This window comes from Physeter macrocephalus, chromosome 4 (assembly GCF_002837175.3).
Source record: "Physeter macrocephalus isolate SW-GA chromosome 4, ASM283717v5, whole genome shotgun sequence".
NCBI lineage: Eukaryota > Metazoa > Chordata > Mammalia > Artiodactyla > Physeteridae > Physeter > Physeter macrocephalus.
This window is the reverse complement of record NC_041217.1, coordinates 61901071-61916095: the sequence shown is the minus strand read 5'-3', so window position 1 is coordinate 61916095 and position 15025 is coordinate 61901071. Positions and strand designations below refer to the sequence as shown.

The 15025-nt window shown below is 36.1% G+C and overlaps 1 protein-coding gene across 7 annotated transcripts in view; it reads left to right on the top strand.

Annotated features, from left to right (window-relative positions):
* The window catches only part of NME7 (NME/NM23 family member 7), a 267494-nt gene that overhangs the window by 118868 nt on the left and 133601 nt on the right, over positions 1-15025 (top strand). For all 7 annotated transcript variants that reach the window (XM_024116676.3, XM_028488688.2, XM_028488687.2 and 4 more), the window contains one exon: positions 14657-14758. In XM_024116676.3, the coding sequence (XP_023972444.1) occupies positions 14657-14758 (102 nt within the window). The remainder of the gene's footprint in view (positions 1-14656; positions 14759-15025) is intronic.

The following is a 15025-nucleotide window of genomic DNA, read 5'->3' as shown; positions in this document are numbered from 1 at the left end:
GCTGTATCAATTTACATTCCCACCAACAGTGCAAGAGTGTTCCCTTTTCTCCACACCCTCTCCAGCATTTATTGTTTCTAGATTTTTTGATGATGGCCATTCTGACTGGTGTGAGATGATATGTCATTGTAGTTTTAATTTGCATTTCTCTAATGATTAATGATGCTGAGCATTCTTTCATGTGTTTGTTGGCAGTCTCTATATCTTCTGCCCATTTTTGGATTGGGTTGTTTGTTTTTTTGATACTGAGCTGCATGAGCTGCTTGTAAATTTTGGAGATTAATCCTTTGTCGTTGCTTCATTTGCAAATATTTTCTCCCATTCTGAGGGTTGTCTTTTTGTCTTGTTTATGATGTCCTTTGCTGTGCAAAAGCTTTCAGGGTTCATTAGGTCCCATTTGTTTAGTTTTGTTTTTATTTCCATTTCTCTAGGGGGTAGGTCAAAAAGGATCTGGCTGTGATTTGTGTCAAAGAGTGTTCTGCCTATGTTTTCCTCTAAGAGTTTTACAGTATCTGGCCTTACATTTAGGGCTTTAAGCCATTTTGAGCTTATTTTTGTGTATGGTGTTAGGGAGTGTTCTAATTTCATTCTTTTACATGTAGCTGTCCAGTTTTCCCAGCACCACTTATTGAAGGGGCTGTCTTTTCTGCATTGTACATTCTTGCCTCCTTTATCAAAAATAAGTGACCATATGGGTGTGGGTTTATCTCTGGGCTTTCTATCCTGTTCCATTGATATATATTTCTGTTTTTGTGCCAGTACCATACTTTCTTGATTAGTGTAGCTTTGTAGTATAGTCTGAAGTCCAGGCACCTGATTCTTCCAGCTCTACTTTTCTTTCTCAAGATTGCTTTGGCTATTCGGGGTCTTTTGTGTTTCCATACAAATTGTGAAATTTTCTGTTGTAGTTCTGTGAAAAATGCCATTGGCAGTTTGATAGGAATTGCAATTTAATCTGTAGATTGCTTTGTGTAGTATAGTCATTTTCACAATGTTGATTCTTCCAATCCAAGAACATGGTATATCTCTGCATCTGTTTGTATCATCTTTAATTTCTTTCATCAATGTCTTATAGTTTTCTGCATACAGGTCTTTTGTCTCCTTGGGTAGGTTTATTCCTAGGCATTTTATTCTTTTTGTTGCAATGGCACATGGGAGTGTTTCCTTAATTTCTCTTTCAGATTTTTCATCATTAGTGTATAGGAAATCTCTTTCACATTTTTCATCATTAGTGTATAGGAATGCAAGAGATTTCTGTGCATTAATTCTGTATCCTGCTACTTTACCAAATACATTGATTAGTTCTAGTAGTTTTCTGGTAGCCTCTTTAGGATTCTCTATGTATAGTATCATGTCATCTGCAAACAGTAAGACTTTTACTTCTTCTTTTCCGATTTGGATTCCTTTTGCTTATTTTTCTTCTCTGATTGCTGTGGCTAAAACTTCCAAAACTATGTGGAATAATAGTGGTGAGAGTGGGCAACCTTGTTGTTCCTGATCTTAGTGGAAATGGTTTCAGTTTTTCACCATTGCGAACGATGTTGGCTGTGGATTTGTCATATATGGCCTTTAGTATGTTGAGGTAGGTTCCCTCTGTGCCTACTTTCTGGAGGGTTTTTATCATAAATGGGTGTTGAATTTTGTCAAAAGCATTTTCTGCATCTATTGAGATGATCATATGGTTTTTCTCCTTCAATTTGTTAATAGTTTATCACATTGATTGATTTGCATATATTGAAGAATCCTTGCATTCCTGGGATAAACCCCACTTGATCATGGTGTGTGATCCTTTTAATGTGCTGTTGGATTCTGTTTGCTAGTATTTTGTTGAGGATTTTTGCATGTGTGTTCATTAGTGATATTGGCCTGTAGTTTTCTTTGTTTGTGACATCTTTGTCTGATTTTCGTATCAGGATGATAGTGGCCTCATAAAATGAGTTTGGGAGTGTTCCTTCCTGTGTTATATTTTGGAAGGGTTTGAGAAGAATAGGTGTTAGCTCTTGTCTAAATGTTAGAATTCGCCTGTGAAGCCATCTGGTCCTGGGCTTCTGTTTGTTGGAAGATTTTTAATCACAGTTTCAGTTTCAGTGCTTGAGATTAGTCTGTTTATATTTTCTGTTTCTTCTTGGTTCTGTCTTGGAAGATTGTGCTTTTCTAAGAATTTGTCCATTTCTTCCAGGTTTTCCATTTTATTGGTATATAGTTGCTTGTAGTAATCTCTCATGATCCTTTGTATTTCTGCAATGTCAGTTGTTATTTCTCCTTTTTCATTTCTAGTTCTATTGATTTGAGTCTTCTGCCTTTTTTTCTTGATGAGTCTGGCTAATGATTTATCAATTTTGTTTATCTTCTCAAAGAACCAGTTTTATGTTTTATTGATCTTTGCTATTGTTTCCTTCATTTCTTTTTCATTTATTTCTGATCTGATCTTTATGAGTTCTTTTCTTCTGCTAGCTTTGGGGTTTTTTTTTTGTTCTTCTCTCTCTAATTGCTTAAGGTGTAATGTTAGGTTGTTTATTTGAGATTTTTCTTTTTCCTTGAGGTAGGATTGTGCTGCTATAAACTTCCCTCTTAGAACTGCTTGTGCTGCATCCCATAGGTTTTGGGTCATCATGTTTTCATTGTCCTTTGTTTCTAGGTGTTTTTTGATTTCCTCTTTGATTTCTTCAGTGATCTCTTGGTTATTTAATAGGGTATTGTTTAGCCTCCATCTGTTTGTATTTTTTACATATTTTTTCCTGTAATTGATATCTACTTTCATAGCGTTGTGGTTGGAAAATATACTTGATACGATTTCAGTTTTCTTAAATTTACCAAGGCTTGAGGTGTGACCTAAGATATGGTCTATCCTGGAGAATGTTCCATGAGTACTTGAGAAGAAAGTGTATTCTGTTGTTTTTGGATGGAATGTTCTATAAATATCAATTAAGTCCATCTTGTTTAATGTGTCTTTTAAAGCTTGTGTTTCCTTATTTATTTTCATCTTGGATGATCCATCCATGGTGAAAGTGAGGTGTTAAAGTCCCCTACTATTATTTTGTTATTGTTGATTTCCCCTTTTATGGCTGTTTGCATTTGCCCTGTATATTGAGTTGCTCCTATGTTGGGTGGATAAATAGTTACAATTGTTATATCTTCTTCTTGGATGGATTCCTTGATCATTATGTAGTGTCCTTCTTTGTCTCTTGTAATAGTCTTTATTTTAAAGTCTATTTTGTCTAATATGAGAACTGCTACTCCAGCTTTCTTTTGATTACCATTTGCATGGAATATCTTTTTCCATCCCCTCCCTTTCAGTTTGTATGTGTCCCTAGGTCTGAAGTGGTTCTCTTGTAGACAGTCTATATACGGGTTTTGTTTTTGTATCCATTCAGCTTTCTGTGTCTTTTGGTTGGAGCGTTCAATCCATTTACACTTAAGGTAATTATCAGTATGTATGTTCCTATTACTGTTTTCTTAATTGTTTTGGGTTTGTTATTGTAGGTCTTTTCCTTCTCTTGTGTTTCCTGCCTATAGAAATTCCTTTAGCATTGGTTGTAAAGCTGCTTTGGTGGTGCTGAATTCTCTTAACTTTAGCTTGTCTGTAAAGGTTTTAATTTCTCCCTTGAATCTGAATGCAGTCCTTGCTGGGTAGAGTAATGTTTTGTTTTTTTTTAACATCTTTATTGGAGTATAATTGCTTTACAATGGTGTGTTAATTTCTGCTTTATAACAAAGTGAATCAGCCATACATATACATATAGCCCCATATCTCCTCACTGTTGCGTCTCCCTCCCACCTGGGTAAAGTTATCTTGGTTGTAGGTTTGTCCCTTTCATCACTTTAAATATGTCCTGCCATACCCATCTAGCTTGCAGAGTTTCTGCTGAAAGATCAGCTGTTAACTTTATGGCAATTTCCTTGTATGTTATTTGTTGCTTTTCCCTTGCTGCTTTTAATATTTTTCCTTTGTATTTAATTTTTGATAGCTTGATAAATATGTCTCTTGGCGTGTTTCTCCTTGGATTTATCCTGTATGGGACTCTCTGTGCTTCCTGGACTTGATTGACTATTTCCTTTCCCATATCAGGGAATTTTTCAACGATAATCTATTCAAATATTTTCTCAGTGCTTTTTCTTCTTCTTCTGGGACCCCTATAATTCTAATTTGGGGGTGTTTAATGTTGTCCCAGAGGTCTCTGAGAATGTTCTCAATTCTTTTCATTCTTTTTTCTTTATTCTGCTCTGTGATAGTAATTTCCACTATTTTATCTTCCAGGTCACTTATCCGTTTTCTGCCTCAGTTTTTCTGCTATTGATTCCTTCTAGAGAAGTTTTAATTTCATTTATTGTGTCGTTCATCATTGTTTGCTGTTTAGTTCTTCTAGATCCTTGTTTAACATTTCTTGTATTTTCTCCATTCTATTTCCATGATTTTTATCATCTTAAGTATTAATTACTCTGAATTCTTTTTCTGGTAGACTGCCTATTTCATCTTCATTTGTTTGGTCTGGTGGGTTTTTACCTTACTCCTTCATCTGCTGTGTGTTTCTCTATCTTCTCATTTTGCTTAACTTACCTTGTTTGGCGTCTCCTTTTCGCAGGCTGCAGGTTTGTAGTTCCCGTTGTTTTCGGTGTCTGCCCCCAGTGGCTAAGGTTGGTTCAGTGGGTTGTGTAGACTTCCTGGTGGCGGGGACTTCTGCCTGTGTTCTGGTGGATGAGGCTGGATCTTGTCTTTCTGATGGTAAGGACCGCACCCGGTGGTGTGTTTTGGTGTCTCCGTGAGCTTATTATGATTTTAGGCAGCCTATCTGCTAATGTGTAGGGTTGTGTTCATGCCTTGGTAGTTGTTTGGCATGGGCATTCTGGTCGTTGAGTGGAGCTGGTCGTTGAGTGGATCTGGGTCTTAGTGTTGAGACACAGATCTCTGGGAGAGCTCTCGCTGATTGATATTATGTGGGGCTGGGAGGTCCTTGGGGGACCACTGTTCTGAAGTTGGTCTCCCACCTCAGAGGCTCAGGCCTGACACCCAACCAGAGCACCAAGACCTGTCAACCACATGGCTCAGAAGAAAAGGGAGGAAGAAAAAGAAAGAAAGAAAAACTAAATAAATAAAATAAAATAATTAAAATTTAAAAATATTATTAAAATACAAATATTAAAATGTAATTTAAAAAACAAAAGAAAGAAGAGAGCAACCAAACCAATAAACTAATCCACCAGTGATAACAAGTGCTAAAAACTATACTAAAACAAAAAAGAACAAGAAAAAAACAGAATCCTAGGACAAATGGTAAAAGCAAACCTATACAGACAAAATCACAAAAAGAAGCATAAACATACACACTCCCAAAAAGAGAATAAGGAAAGGAAAAAAAAAGAAAAATATATATATAAAAGGAAGAGAGCAACCAAATCAATAAACAAATCTACCAATGATAATAAGCTCTAAATACTAAACTAAGATAAACATAAAACCAGAAACAAATTAGATGCAGAAAGCAACCCCCAAGTCTACAGTTATTCCCAAAGTCTACTGCCTCAGTTTTGGGACGATCCATTGCCTATTCGGGTATTCCAGTGGTGCAGGGTACATCAAGTTGGTTGCAGAGATGTAATCTGTTGCTCTTGAGGCTGCTGGGAGAGATTTCCCTTTCTCTTCTTTGTTCGCACAGCTCCTGGGGTTCAGCTTTGGATTTGGCCGCGCCTCTGCATGCAGGTTGCCCTCTGGTGTCTGTTCTTTGCCCAGACAGGATGGGGTTAAAGGAGTGGCTGATTAGGGGGTTCTGGCTCACTGAGGCCAGAGGCAGGGAGGGGTACGGAATGCAGGGCAAGCCTGCGGCGGAGGAGGCTGGCGTGACATTGCACCAGCCTGAGGTGCACCACGTGTTTTCCCAGGAAAGTTGTCCCTGGATCACGGGATCCTGGCAGTGGTGGGTTGCACAGGCTTATGGGAGAGGAGGTGTGGATAGTGACTTGTGCTTGCACACAGGTTTCTTGGTGGCTGCAGGAGCAGCCTTAGCATATCATGCCCGTCTCTGCTGTCTGCGCTGATAGCCGCGGTTCGCACCCGTCTCTGGAGCTCATTTAGGCAGTGATCTGAATCCCTTCTCCTCGTGTACCCCGAAACATTTGTCTCTTGCCTCTTAAGCAGGTCCAGACTTTTTCCGGACTCCCTCCTGGCTAGCTGTGATGCACTAACCCCCTTCAGGCTGTGTTCACGCAGCCAACCCCAGTCCTCTCCCTGGGATCTGACCTCTGAAGCTGGAGCCTCATCTCCCAGCCCCCATCCGCCCCAGCAGGTGAGCAGATAAGCCTCTCAGGCTGTTGAATGCTGGTCAGCACCGATCCTCTGTGTGGGATCCTCGGCTTCGCCCTCTGCATCCCTGTTGCTGCGCTGTCCTCTGTGGCTCCGAAGCTTCTCCCCAGCCCACCCCCTATCTCCACCAGTGAAGGGGCTTCCTAATGTGTGGAAACTTTTCCTCCTTCACAGCTCCCTCCCAGAGGTGCACGTCCCGTCCCTATTCTTTTGTCTCTGCTTTTACTTTTGCCCTACCCAGGTACGAGTTTCTTGCCTTTTGGGAAGTCTGAGGTCTTCTGCCAGCATTCAGTATTTGTTCTGTAGGAGTTGTTCCACATGGAGATTTTTTTTGATGTATTTTGGTGGGAGGACGGTGATCTCCATGTCTTACTCCTCCTCCATCTTGAAGGTCCCCCCCATTCTTTTTTTTTTTTTTTTTTTTTGTGGTATGTGGGCCTCCCTCTGCTGTGGCCTGCCCCCATTCTTATCTTAACATCATTTATTCAACCAGTGACAGATGTTTTCCATTTCTTAAATCTTCCTTTTTTACATTTTCCTTCTTTTGTGTGTTTGATTGACTTTTTAAAAAATATGGTTACAAGCAACTACCTTTATTAATGTACATTATATTATAGTTTTATTGTATATAAGAAGAAGAGACTCGTGGAGGCATATCTTACAGTAGCCTTGATCCTGAGTTACATTCTCATACAACATCAGATAGTATTGAATTTGGTAGCAAGTAGTAGTTGAGGACACTAATGTTTTATGTACATATCTGAGGTAGGCCATATTTCCCTTTGGTAAAAAACTTTTTTTAAAAAAAAGCCTCATCTTTTTCTTTCATTTATTTTTTATTGAGGTAACATTGGTTTATAACATATGTTTCATGTGTACAACATCATATTTCTGTGCTATACTGTGCTTTGAAAATACCATACATGCAATTTTTTTATATAATATACATTTTACTCTTAGAATTTTTTGATCTTGGGATTCTGGAGTTAAAGATAAAAACATCACTGAGTGTATTTGTCATTTCCCCTGGGAAATCAGGAATTTGAATGACAATAGCAATATTATACTTTAATGTCAGGACGGCCCAGAATGATTGATATTGATGTACTTTCTTCAGTTTAATCTTCTCAGTAAGATATTCTCTATAATTACTATTTAAATCTTGTAATATTAATAAAAGAACCTACTTAGGAGAAGGAACAGAAGGGCTGTTTGGAAGGGGAAAAACTACCTTATTTCAGAGTAATGATTAGTCTTGTGAGTAATTTTTGGTAATGGTTATGATTTTTTTTCAGCTTAAAATGGCTTATTCAGCTTAAAACAAGTATTTCAAATTATTGGTTTGTAGCAGGCTCTTAATGGGAGAATGCACTATATATATGAACCAGAATATATCAATATCCAGGTATCTTTGAGATGTTATTGCATTTATATCATATAAAATTTTATTTATGCTAAGAAATGTTTCCTTGAAAATTTTCCCCAAAGGGAAAGAGTTTTTATCACAGTAATATCTTATTAAGTAAATATGTTCTTATGAATGGTATATAATTTCTGATTCTTTTAAAGTTCTTTTCCCATTTCATGATTCTGACTATTTCATTCAAAGGAAGTTGTATGATGGTCTGTATTCATATACTAGAAATGCATATGATTGTGATATCTTACATTGGGTAATTTGGGATAGCAAGAATCAGATAGAAAATCCTGGGTCTCACTTGCTATTGTGATTGTTGTGTTTCCTCTTGGGTCTCTTATTTTTCATGACAGTTAATATTTAGGACTCAAGTTTTAAGTTCACGGAAGAGGTAAGTTTTTAAATGCTGATACTGGATGTCTCTTAATTTTATGAGATTTATTTAATTCTATAAAGTAGGCCATAAAAAATAATCTTAAGAGGCAACATAGTCTAAAGAAACAAAAACAGGTGATCTGATTCTTACTCTGACTTTTAGTACAGCACTTTACCCTCTTTGTCTTCAGATTCTTATAAAAGAAATAAGAGATATAAGGTCATATTAGTGGTTCCATCCATTTTATTGTTTTGAACTTAAAGGTGTAAGGGTGTGAAATGTAGAATATGTAGTGTGAAATAGTACAGCATCACTGACACTGTTGTACCAGATATTTTTTAATAATTCTACTCTAGTTCTAGGTTTTCCCATGTTACTTGCTTCAAACTGTAAAATTTTCCTGTTTCCCAAAATTCATTGCAACAGCTTACAGCTTCCTGACCTCAGTTTCCTTTGTTGTTGTTTTTTTTGGCTATGGAGTCAGATGCAAAGTTCAAATCCCAAACACACCCACCAGCTGTGTGACCATGGAAGTTATTTACCTTCTTTAAGCCTTAGTTTACCCATATATAAAATAGAAACAATGCTATTACTTTATGAAGTTATTGTGGGTAAATGAAATATATCATGTAAAGCAGTCTCACATACTGAGACTATTGCTTTAGTAAATATTAGCTATTTTTATTATTACTACTATCATTGTTATTACTGTAGCTGAGAATCTTTATAGCAGATTCTGTGCTGATCATTTAGTTAAATTTGCTGTTTTAGCATTTGCAATCATAAAAAGGTAATAATTCCTATCTTATAGAATTATCATGATCCAATTATTTGCCACACATGTATTGAGTATCTCCTGTGGGCCATACAATGTGTTGGCTACCAGGGAGACAGAAATGAACAAAAAAGCACACTACCTGCATTCATGGAGCTTATGTCCTGGTGAGGAGAGATATTAAATCAGACATCCCACTGCAACTATTTAAGGAAACTGCTTAAGGACGGTAGTCAAAGGGCTATTATGGAAGGAAACAAGTGCTTTTTTGTTTGACAGTGTTTTGCTTAAGTAAAAACCTAGGCGACTTGAGAATTCTGTTAATTCTTTTAATTAATTAATTCTCTTAATCTGTTAACAGAATTCTCAAGTCCTTTTTTTTTTTGTGGTACGTGGGCCTCTCACCGTTGTGGCCTCTCCTGTTGCGGAGCACAGGCTCCGGACGCGCAGGCTCAGCGGCCATGGCTCACGGGCCCAGCCGCTCCGCGGCATGTGGGATCTTCCCGGACCGGGGCACGAACCCATGTCCCCTGCATCGGCAGGCGGACTCTCAACCACTGCGCCACCAGGGAAGCCCCTCAAGTCCATTTTTTAAGGAACACTTTTTGCTATTGATGGAGTCCTTTTTCAACATTTTTCTTTGCATTTTGTACAGCCCTCTATGTTTATCATTTTACTGGTATTTGTTATTAATACTGAAAGAGAGACAGGTGAAAGAAAGGTGGACAAAATTTACACTTCTGTTTTTGGATAATGTGCTCATGCCTTCTACCCCTACTGACAACTTGGCTCTTGACATTTATGTGTAGGCAGTACTTCAGTTTCATTAGACAGAAAGTCCTACTCAACATAATTATCCATAAAAATCAATTTCATATGACCTTTGTGAAATAGTAAAGTGACTTCAGGGGCATCCATCTAGGGATTTTAATGAGTAGGGTTCTGTGTACCATATTAATTATGAAGTTCTCTCACTCCTTTTTTAACTTCTGGCATTTCTAGTAGGCATGATGACTGAGTTCAGATTAATATTTAAATATTGTTCTGTAATAAATTGCCTTTATTTTACTTTGGCATTATGTATCATAAACCTTCAAAAGTCATTAAAATGGTTTACATGGCCCTCCATGATCTGGCTTCAACTCTTAACTGCTTTCCTGTGGTCTCACTCAGACCCTGATATCATGGCTCCTTTACTGATCTTCATATACCCCAACTGTACTTTTTCCTCCAGGCTTTATATGTATTTTCACTTCTGCCTGAAGTGTTCCATTCATTGAATTTTTCAGACACTGTGAGAGGCACTTTTCTTTGACCATGTTTTTCATTAAACCACTTCACATATAGAGTTAAGAATCCTAAAACAGTATACTTCCATTTCTTCTCTCCTGTTCTGTGTGCTGTTGTCATACATTTTACATCTATGTATGTTATAAACTCTGCAATACATTTTTAATATTTTTGCTTTAAATAATCAATTACATTTTTTTCTTTTTTAGTTGCTGTGAAATATGTTTTATATTTACCCACATGTTTACCCTTGTTTTGTATAGATCCATATTTTTGTCTGGCATTATTTTTCTTCTGTCTGAAATACTTCCTTTAACATTTTCTATGGTATATGGCTGGTGGTGGTGAATTCTCTCAGATTTTGTTTGTCTGAAAAAGTCTTTTTTTAATTGAAAGATCAATGATTTACAATATTAGATTCAGGTGTACAACACAGTGATTCAATATTTTTATAGATTATATTCCATTTAAAGTTATTAAAAATAATGGCTATATTTCCCTGACAATATATCCTTGTTGCTTATTTTATGCATGCCAGTTTGTATCTCTTAATCCCATACCCCTATCTTGACCCTACTCCTTTCCCTCTCCTTACTGGTAACCATTAGTTTGTTCTCTACATCTGTGATTCTGTTTCTCTTTTGTTATATACATGTGTTTGTTTTATTTTTAAGGTTCTGCATATAAATGATAACATATAGAGTATTTGTCTTTCTGTGACCTACTTCACTAAGCCTCTAGGTCCATGCACATTGTTGCCAAAGGCAGAATTTCATTCTTTTTTATGACTGGGTAGTATTCCATTGTATGTATATATACCACATCTTATCCATTCATCTGTTGTTGGATACTTAGATTGCTTCCATATCTTGGCTCTTGTAAATAATGCTGTTATTGGAATGCATGTATCTTTTTGAATTAGTGTTTCCATTTTCTTCAGATATATACCCAATAGTGGAATTGCTGGATCATATGGTAGTTCTATTCTTAGTTTTTTGAGGAACTTCCATACTGTTTTCCATAGTGGCTGCACTAATTTACATTCCCACTGAGAGTGTACTTGGGTTCCCTTTTCTCCACATCCTCACCCGTGTTTGTTGTTTGTAGACTTTTTGATAATAGCTATTTTGGCAGGTGTGAGGTGATATCTCATTGTGGTTTTGATTTGCATTTCTCTGATGATTAGCAGTGTTGAGCATCTTTTCATGTGCCTGTTGGCCATCTGTAGGTCTTCTTTGGAAAAATGTCTATTCAGTTCTTTAACTGAGTTGTTTGCTTTTTTGATATTGAATTGTATGAGCTTTTTATTTATTTTTTGATATTAACCCCTTATCGGTCATAGCATTTGCAAATATTTTCTCCCATTCAGTAGGTTGTCTTTTCATTTTGTCAATGGTTTCCTTTGCTGTATAAAAGCTTTTAAGTTTAATAGGTCCCATATATTTATTTTTGCTTTTATTTCTTTTGCCATAGGAGACAGATCCAAAAAAAATATTGCTATGATTTATGTTAAAGTGTTCTGCCTATGTTTTCTTCTAGAAATTTTTGGTTTCAGGTCTTACATTTAGGCCTTTAATCCATTTTGAGTATATTTTTGTATATGGTACAAGGAAATGTTCTAATTTCACTCTTTTACATGTAGCTGTACACTTTTCCCAGCACCACTTGTTAAAGGGACTGTCTTTTCTCCATTGTATATTCTTGCCTCCTTTGTTGTAGAGTGACCATAAGTGTGTGGGTTTATTCTGAGCTCTCTATTCTGTTCCCTTGATCTATGTGTCTGTTTTTGTGTCAGTACCATGTTATTTTGACTACCGTAGCTTTGTTGTGTAGTCTGAAGTTAGGGAGCGTGATACCTCCAGCTTTGTTCTTTTTTTCCTGAAGATTGCTTTGGCAATTCAGGGTCCTTTGTGGTTCCATATAAATTTTAGGATTATTTGTTTGAATTCCGTGCAAAATTTTATGGCTGTTTTGAAAGGGATTTCATTAAATCTATGGATTGCTTTGGATAATATAGTCATTTTAATAGTATTAATTTCTGTAGTCTTTCCATTTCTTTGTATTGTCTTTAATTTCCTTCATCAGTGTTTTATGGTTTTCATAGTATAGGTCTTTCACTTCCAAGACAAGGATGCCCACTCTCCCAGCTTTTATTTAACAGTATTAGAAGTCCTAGTCACAGTAATCAGACAAGAAAAGGAAATACAAGGCATCCAAATTGGAAGGGAAGAAATAAAACTGTCATGATTTGCAGATGATATGGTACTATATAGAGAAAATTCTAAAGTCTCCACAAAAAAACCTATTAGAATTAATAAGTGAATTCAGTAAAGTTGCAGGATATAAGATTAATATTTAGAAGTGTGTTGCTTTTCTATACACTAATAATGAACTATCAGAAACAGAAAGCAAGAAAACAATCACCATTTAAAGTTGCATCAAAAAGAATAAAATACCTAGGAATAAACTTAACCAAGGAGGTTAAAGACCTATACTCTGTAAAAATCTTTATTTTTCATTCATTTTGGAAAATATTTTCCAAATGTTTTCTCAACTGGTTATAGAATTCTAGATAGGTTGTTGTTTTTGTTTTTATCCTTATCTTTGTTCTACTGCTATGTTTCTTTTTTTGGATGTTTCTAAGGTTTTTGTTTTTGTTTTTACTGTTTATCACTGGGTTGTTTTGTTTGTTGTTGTTTTTGTTTTATAGCCAATTTGATTATGATATGCCCTACTTTATTTTTCTTTCCATTTATTCTCCTTTGATTTTGTTGGATATGTAGGTTTGTGGGTTTCATCAAATTTGAACTCTTTTTAGCAATTAATTCTTGAAATATATTTCTGTTCACCCTTTCTTCTTTTGGGGCTCCAATTACACAGCTTGTCATTGTCCCATAAGTCTTTTTTTTTTTTTAGTTTTTAAATTTTTGTTTATTTTTCTTTCTCTCCATGCTTGCTTTTTAATAGTTTCTATTGCATGCCTTCAAATTCATTAATCTTCCACAAAGTCTTATCCTGTTTATCCCATAAAGTGTATTTTTAAGTTCAGATGTAATTTTCATCTCTAGGAGTTCTATTGGGATCTTTTTAATATCTTCTGTTTTCTGTGCATTATGTCCACGTTTCCTTCTGTATTTTGAGCATATAGAACCTATTTATAGTGACTGTTTTAAAATTCTTGTGTAATTACATCCATCATTTCTGTCATTGCTGGGTCTGTGTCTATTTATTTCCTTCTGGTTATGGTTCATATTTTCCTACTTCTTTGCATGCCTGGTAGTTTTTACCATATGCTGATGTTGTGAAACTTACAGTGTTACATGGTATTGTTGTATTCCTTTGAAGAATGTTTGACTTTGTTCTGGCACTCAGTCAAGTTACTTGGGATCAATTGGACCCTTCTGAGACTTGCTTTTAAGCTGTTATAGGATAGGTATAGAGCATTCCGTATCTAAAGCAAGTTTAGGCCAATTACTATGATGCAGTACCATTCTGAGGACTCTACCTGATGCCCTGTGTATCATATGAGGGCTTTCCACTCTGGCTGGTAGAAGCACAAACTCTTCTCAGCCTTGTGCTATCTTTGTGAATTGTTTCATTTACTGCTTTCTGGTAGTACTTTTTTCAGCCTTGGGTAGTATCCTTTATACATACACAGACTCTTAGTCAAAGACTCAAGTGAACTTCTCTGCAGATCCCTGTAGCTTACTCACTTCTCTGCAGATCCCTGTAGCTTACTCTCCTGTAGCTCTCCCACCTCCTGTAGTATTCTGTTCTGCAAATTCTAGCCTCATTGGTCTCCCTAAAACTCCCTAAAGTCTTTGTCTCTTCTACTCAGTGAGAGTGTTGGGCCCTTTTGTGTTTCCTCTACCTATCCCACTGTCTGGAAGCCTTCAGGCAGTAAGATGGGGCTGTTATATAGCTTTTGTTTTCCTCCTCTAGGGGATCATAGTACTGTGCTGTCTGTCATCCAGTGTCTGAAAACTGTTGTTATATATATATATATATATATATATATATATATATATATATATATTTTAGTTTCTAGATGTTTAATGTGAGAGAATAAATCAGGTGCCTGTTATTCCTTATTGCTGGAACTCATGATTTTTATAAGTTTCTTTGTGATAAACACTTTGGAATTTATATCTTTAGAAGTGTTCGTTTGACAGTACTGTGTTCAAGGGGGAGAGAGCCTTTTAAAAGGAAGATGTACTAGAAGCTAATTTCAAATAGTGAACATGTCAAGTGGTAAAGCATTAAACTAAAAGTGGTAGTGGTAGGAATGGAGAAAAGGGAACATATCTAAAATATATTTTTGCAGGAAAAATGGACAAAATGTGGGAACTGCTTGGCATAGAGGGTACAGGTAGAGAAGATGTCAAACATAACTCTAACATTTTGAGTTCAGTAGAATAGTGGTACAATTAAAAGAGGAGGAGTAAAAGATTATTAAATTCTACTTGTTTGTTTAATATTATTTTATATTACATATTATAGGAAATGGTGACAGAAATGTATTCTGGCCCTTGTGTAGCAATGGAGATTCAACAGACGAATCCTACAGTGACATTTCGAGAATTCTGTGGACCTGCTGATCCTGTAAGTTATTGTTTAAAATATTAACTAAGTTTGTTTTATCTATTAACTAAATATCTTAACAGGTTTTTGATAGTATTAGTTCTTTAAAAGAAATAATACAAAATGAACATAATAGATACAAATTTTTATTCAGAATCGCATTTTATGTCATTTATTTCTTATACAGTATTCCCACAAAAGTGAATTTTTATTAGCCTAGTGACAATATAGAATGGGCAGAAACACTGTGGCATTTTCTTTTATTGTTTCTTGTTGCTAAATTGTGTA